The sequence below is a fragment of the Antechinus flavipes genome, chromosome 3, assembly GCF_016432865.1.
Source record: "Antechinus flavipes isolate AdamAnt ecotype Samford, QLD, Australia chromosome 3, AdamAnt_v2, whole genome shotgun sequence".
NCBI lineage: Eukaryota > Metazoa > Chordata > Mammalia > Dasyuromorphia > Dasyuridae > Antechinus > Antechinus flavipes.
Genome location: NC_067400.1, coordinates 611,770,420 through 611,776,439, shown reverse-complemented (window position 1 = coordinate 611,776,439; position 6,020 = coordinate 611,770,420). Strand labels below are relative to the sequence as shown.

At 53.8% G+C, this 6,020-nt stretch overlaps 1 protein-coding gene across 1 annotated transcript; it reads left to right on the top strand.

Moving 5' to 3' along the window:
- Positions 1-2,184: 2,184 nt before the first annotated feature.
- Positions 2,185-5,806, top strand: LOC127556053 (cytochrome c oxidase subunit 7A1, mitochondrial-like). The gene is made up of 4 exons (XM_051988901.1): positions 2,185-2,348; positions 5,073-5,165; positions 5,346-5,430; positions 5,635-5,806. The coding sequence occupies exons 1-4, from the start codon at positions 2,334-2,336 to the stop codon at positions 5,694-5,696; spliced, it is 255 nt and encodes an 84-aa protein (XP_051844861.1). The 5' UTR covers positions 2,185-2,333; the 3' UTR covers positions 5,697-5,806.
- The last annotated feature ends 214 nt before the right edge of the window (positions 5,807-6,020 follow it).

Below are 6,020 nucleotides of genomic sequence, written 5' to 3'. Positions count from 1 at the left end.
AGAAACAGAATACAACTGTTGTGCCTTGTTGTTTTTGTTAAATTTATTTTATTGAAAAAATTAAAAAAAGAAATACAAAACAAAATAAAGCAAAACAAAAGAGAACATTGTCATGTGCCCAGCAGAACATTAGGGAGGATTCAAAATATACTGCCAGATCAAGAAAGTATATATATGCATAAATATATATATGTATATATTAGTAAAAGACATTATATTCATCAATGTTCACTATTTCTTTACTTCCTTGTAAATTGTTCTTTGATTCTCTGCTGTGCATCTTCTTTACTTTATTCTTTTTCCCTCTTTCATCCCCCATCCCCATTCCCAAACAACCTACAATTAGGAAAAGATATATTTATGTATACATGTATAGATATATACATAATACACAGACTCACACACACATACAATAGTATCTTGTTTATAAGAAATATTTACAAAACAAAGATGTCCACAGAGCAAAATATATTATGCTTCAATTGAAGTGCAAAGAGGTAGAAATAGTAATCATAATCTCAGACAAAGCAAAGGTAAAAATGGATCTATGGAAAAGAGATAAACATTTTGAATTATATTTTGTTCAAAGGTCTCAAACAAATAAGTGTATATATGAATACTGAACATATATGTACCAAATGGAATAGTATATAAGTTCCTTAAAAAAAAAAGTATATAAGTTCCTAAAGAAAAAGTTAAATAAGTTACAGGGAGAAATAATAAAACTGTAATAGGGACTTCAGTTTACCCCTTTTATAATTAAGTAAATCTGGCCAAAAAAGAAATGAAGGAACTGAACAGAATTTTAGAAAACTCGGCCATGATAAATATCTAGAGATTATTGAATGGGAACAGAAAGGAGTATACATTTTATACATACATACACATATTATACATAATCATAGCTATGCATGATACTGTCACAAAATGCAGTAGGACATAAAAACCTCACAAATAAATGCAGAAAAGGCAGAAATATTAATTACAGTTTTGACAGACCATGGAGCAATAAAAATTATATTCAGGAAAAAAAACCTTTGAAGCAAAGATTAAAACCCCAATACCAAAATTGAAGTCCTGAAAATTGAGATGCTTCCCTACTAAATTAATAAATATAACTAGAAGCAGTTTTTTATTTTAATGGTTTCATAGTTTTTTTTTTTATTTTTAAAACTTTATATTTTCCAAACATATGCATAGATAGTTTTCAACTTTCACCCTGGCAAAACTTTGTGTTCCAATTGTTTTTTCTGCCTCCTACCCGGCCACCTCTTCCGCTAGAGGCAAATAGCCCAATTTAGGTTAAATATGTGCAATTCTAGAAGCAGTTTTTAAAAACACAATATTGTAATTAGTTATTTTATTTTTCTAAAAAGAAAATCAAATTAGCAGTATCAAAAATGAAAAAGTTGAATTCCCAACAAATGAAGAAATAAATCATTAGAAACAATCTGCCCAATTAAATGACAATAAAATCACGATTTAATGAATATTTACAAAAAGATAAAGTGCCCAGATTAACAGAAAGTAATTAGCAAGAAATAGAGGATTTAAACAATCCAGTCTTAGAAACTTAATAAATTATAAACTCCCCAAGGAAAAAAAAATCTAACGACCAAATGGTTTGAATTTCGAATCCTATCAAACATTTAGAGAGCAATTAATTCCAATGTTACATAAACTGTGGGGGGAAATTGGAAAAGGAATCTTATCAAAGTCAAGGAAAGAGGAGGAGGAAGAGGAGGGGGAGGAAGAGGAGGGGGAGCAGGAGGAGGGGGAGGAAGAGGAGGGGGAGGAAGAGGAGGGGGAGCAGGAGGAGTCTTTCGGGCTTCTTTAGTTTCACCACCAGCCCACATAGTTAGAGCCCAGCTGGGACAAATCGGGGCCTGCCTCGCGGTCTTTAGTGATTTTACAGGGCGTCAAGGAACAACAACTCTCCCGGATGTGTAGGCTAACGAGCATCACCTGCCCTCCCGCTCCAAACCCAACCGACTCAGTTCTCTCTCTCTACTTCCCTCCTCCCTCCCCCCTCCCTCCTCCTGCGGTTTCGGGCTCAGAAGAGCTTTTCCTTTGTTCCATCCCTTTCCCTTTCGGCCAATAGGAACCCGTCTCGCGCCTGCGTCCGCACACTCTCCGCCAATCAGAGCCTGTTTCTAAGGCAACTGCGGCTTGAGCTCGGGACCCAGGCTGAGAGTTGGGCAGGTGTGAACCGTGCGTGCGGGCGCTGCTTGCGAGGCCCGGAGAACTTCTTTGACTGGCGGAGGGTTAAAGGAGACGCCGGACTCGTGCCCTCGGTCTGTTGGGATAAGTTCTCGTCAGGGAGAGGACGCGTCATGAGGAGTTTGCTGGTGAGCGCCCCGGAGTTCCCAGGTTCCTTACTAGCCACTGTAGGACCAGGCCAGGGGACACTTTGTGCACCCGAGTGTCACCCCCCGCCCCCGGAGGGGATGGACCCGTGTCTGTCACCCCCCCCACCAGGAGGGGATGGACCCGTGTCTGTCACCCCCCCCCCACCAGGAGGGGATGGACCCGTGTCTGTCACCCTTCCCCCCACCAGGAGGGGATGGACCCGTGTCTGTCACCCTCCCCCCCCCAGGAGGGGATGGACCTGTGTCTGTCATCCCCCCCCCACCAGGAGGGGATGGACCCGTGTCTGTCACCCCCCCCACCAGGAGGGGATGGACCCGTGTCTGTCACCCCCCCCACCAGGAGGGGATGGACCCGTGTCTGTCACCCTCCCCCCCACCAGGAGGGGATGGACCTGTGTCTGTCACCCTCCCCCCCCCACCAGGAGGGGATGGACCCGTGTCTGTCACCCCCCCCCCACCAGGAGGGGATGGACCCGTGTCTGTCACCCCCCCCCGCCCCCGGAGGGGATGGACCCGTGTCTGTCACCCCCCCCCCCCACCAGGAGGGGATGGACCCGTGTCTGTCACCCCCCCCCCCCCCACCAGGAGGAGATGGACCCGTGTCTGTCACCCCCCCCCCCACCAGGAGGAGATGGACCCGTGTCTGTCACCCCCCCCCCACCAGGAGGGGATGGACCCGTGTCTGTCACCCTCCCCCCCCACCAGGAGGAGATGGACCCGTGTCTGTCACCCTCCCCCACCAGGAGGAGATGGACCCGTGTCTGTCACCCTCCCCCCCACCAGGAGGGGATGGACCCGTGTCTGTCACCCCCCGCCCCCGGAGGGGATGGACCCGTGTCTGTCACCCCCCCCACCAGGAGGGGATGGACGCGTGTCTGTCACCCCCCCCTCACCAGGAGGGGATGGACCTGTGTCTGTCACCCTCCCCCCCACCAGGAGGGGATGGACCCGTGTCTGTCACCCTCCCCCCCCCAGGAGGGGATGGACCTGTGTCTGTCATCCCCCCCCCACCAGGAGGGGATGGACCCGTGTCTGTCACCCCCCCCACCAGGAGGGGATGGACCCGTGTCTGTCACCCCCCCCACCAGGAGGGGATGGACCCGTGTCTGTCACCCTCCCCCCCACCAGGAGGGGATGGACCTGTGTCTGTCACCCTCCCCCCCCCACCAGGAGGGGATGGACCCGTGTCTGTCACCCCCCCCCCCACCAGGAGGGGATGGACCCGTGTCTGTCACCCCCCCCCGCCCCCGAGGGGATGGACCCGTGTCTGTCACCCCCCCCCCCACCAGGAGGGGATGGACCCGTGTCTGTCACCCCCCCCCCCACCAGGAGGGGATGGACCCGTGTCTGTCACCCCCCCCCCCACCAGGAGGGGATGGACCCGTGTCTGTCACCCCCCCCCCCACCAGGAGGGGATGGACCCGTGTCTGTCACCCTCCCCCCCACCAGGAGGAGATGGACCCGTGTCTGTCACCCTCCCCCCCACCAGGAGGAGATGGACCCGTGTCTGTCACCCTCCCCCCCACCAGGAGGGGATGGACCCGTGTCTGTCACCCCCCGCCCCCGGAGGGGATGGACCCGTGTCTGTCACCCCCCCCTCACCAGGAGGGGATGGACCCGTGTCTGTCACCCCCCCCCCCCACCAGGAGGGGATGGACCTGTGTCTGTCACCCTCCCCCCCACCAGGAGGGGATGGACCCGTGTCTGTCACCCTCCCCCCCCCACCAGGAGGGGATGGACCCGTGTCTGTCACCCTCCCCCCCACCAGGAGGGGATGGACCCGTGTCTGTCACCCTCCCCCCCCCACCAGGAGGGGATGGACCCGTGTCTGTCACCCTCCCCCCCCCCAGGAGGGGATGGACCCGTGTCTGTCACCCTCCCCCCCACCAGGAGGGGATGGACCCGTGTCTGTCACCCTCCCCCCCACCAGGAGGGGATGGACCCGTGTCTGTCACCCTCCCCCCCACCAGGAGGGGATGGACCCGTGTCTGTCATCCCCCCCTCACCAGGAGGGGATGGACCCGTGTCTGTTACCCCCCCCTCACCAGGAGGGGATGGACCCGTGTCTGTCATCCCCCCCTCACCAGGAGGGGATGGACCCGTGTCTGTCACCCCCCCCCCCCACCAGGAGGGGATGGACCCGTGTCTGTCACCCTCCCCCCCCAAGCGCCGGGAGCCAGAGGTGGGGGAAGGTGAGCGCGGAGGCTGCTGGGAAAGCAGGTTTGGGGAAGGTCTCCAAGGCTGGAGGATGCTCACAAAGCTCTCGGACGGAGCCACCACGGACCTAAGAAACTGCTTTTTAATTACCTAGCACTTGTTAGCTCCTCTTAGGATAGAGAGAAGGGGCCGAGTTCTGAGGAACTTTTCCAAGTCCGAAGAACTTTCTCTTGGGGCAGGAGACTAGAGTTACCCAGAAAAAGAAGGTAGAACAACGGCAAACAGAGCACGAAATGGGTCCGCTCTGTTCTCCCCAAATCGGCGCCTCCCATCCCTCCGCCTCCACCCTCATCTGATGGCCGATTCCGAGGACCCTTGGCCGGAGGATTAACGAGGATCCCTCCAAAGCTGAGCTTCTTCCATCCTGATCCGGTGCCGGGAGATAGAGATTCGGCCCCCGCCCCCCTTAGACCCTCACCTCCGCTCCCCCAGTATTGTAGTTCCTTCTAAACCCCGGCCCTGCTTTCCCACCCAACCCCACCGTAGGTGTCTCACTCCAGAGCTCTTCTGCGATCCTTCAGCTCCAGCGCCAGAAATCTCTTTGAGAACAAAGTGGCCGAGAAACAGAAACTCTTTCAGGTGAGGGGAGCCCAGGACCCGCCCCCTTCCTTTGGGATCCCCCGCCCCCAACCCATCCTCGTCCTGCTTCTCCCCAGGGGCCCGGCATATTCCCCTGGGCTCTGGGGGACACTGATTTCTGGAGAAACTGAGGCTTCCGCGTGACTCTGCCCTCACCCATCCCCATGGCCTCCCTCCTAGGAAAACAATGATCTCCCGGTCTACCTGAAGGGTGGATCCTTGGATAAACTACTATTTAACCTGACAATGGTGTTATCTGTGGGAGGTGAGTTACCAGAGGAAGGGGCAGGGGCCTTTCTGTCGGGGGTCCTGAGGGTCACTCAGTTACATCTGGGCACCTGGGGCTTTTTCAGCTGAGGTGTCCACTGGCCTCCCGCCGGGAGTGGGCTAGAAGGCTGCTGAGGGCTGCTGGGGAGGGTCAGGCACAGGCTGAGATACAGCTTCCTTTTCTCTTTCCTCTTTCTCCCAGGAACTGGCTATGGTCTCTTTTTCTTGGGCTGGGCCTCCTTTCCCCAAAAGAATAAAACGTAAGACAGCTCCGGAAAATGGGCCTGGAACAGTTGGGGCCAGAGCCTGGACGGGGGTGAGGGCTGGGGCTGGGAGTCAGTAAAACTTCCCCCCAGGGGGACAGCTAACTCCGAGTCAAGTTTGTCTTTTGGTCTGTCTACATGGGCCCCTGGGAGCTCCCTCCCTCAGCATCCTCTCCAACCCCCTAAACTATTGCAGCCTCACTTCCCAGGTCTAAAAGAAATCCAGTAGAGGGAAAATTGGGGGAATTTTGGAGAGCCTTCCCTGGGAGGGTCACCCCCTCATAAGGAGCATCTGTCTCATGATTGCAATAGATGTTCCTCCTCA

Bases quoted from the DNA above. Each gene is read 5' to 3' on its own strand.
- LOC127556053 (XM_051988901.1), top strand. The intron at 5,166-5,345 runs GTGAGGGGAGCC...CCTCCCTCCTAG, and splicing joins AGAAACAGAAACTCTTTCAG to GAAAACAATGATCTCCCGGT. The intron at 5,431-5,634 runs GTGAGTTACCAG...TCTTTCTCCCAG, and splicing joins AATGGTGTTATCTGTGGGAG to GAACTGGCTATGGTCTCTTT.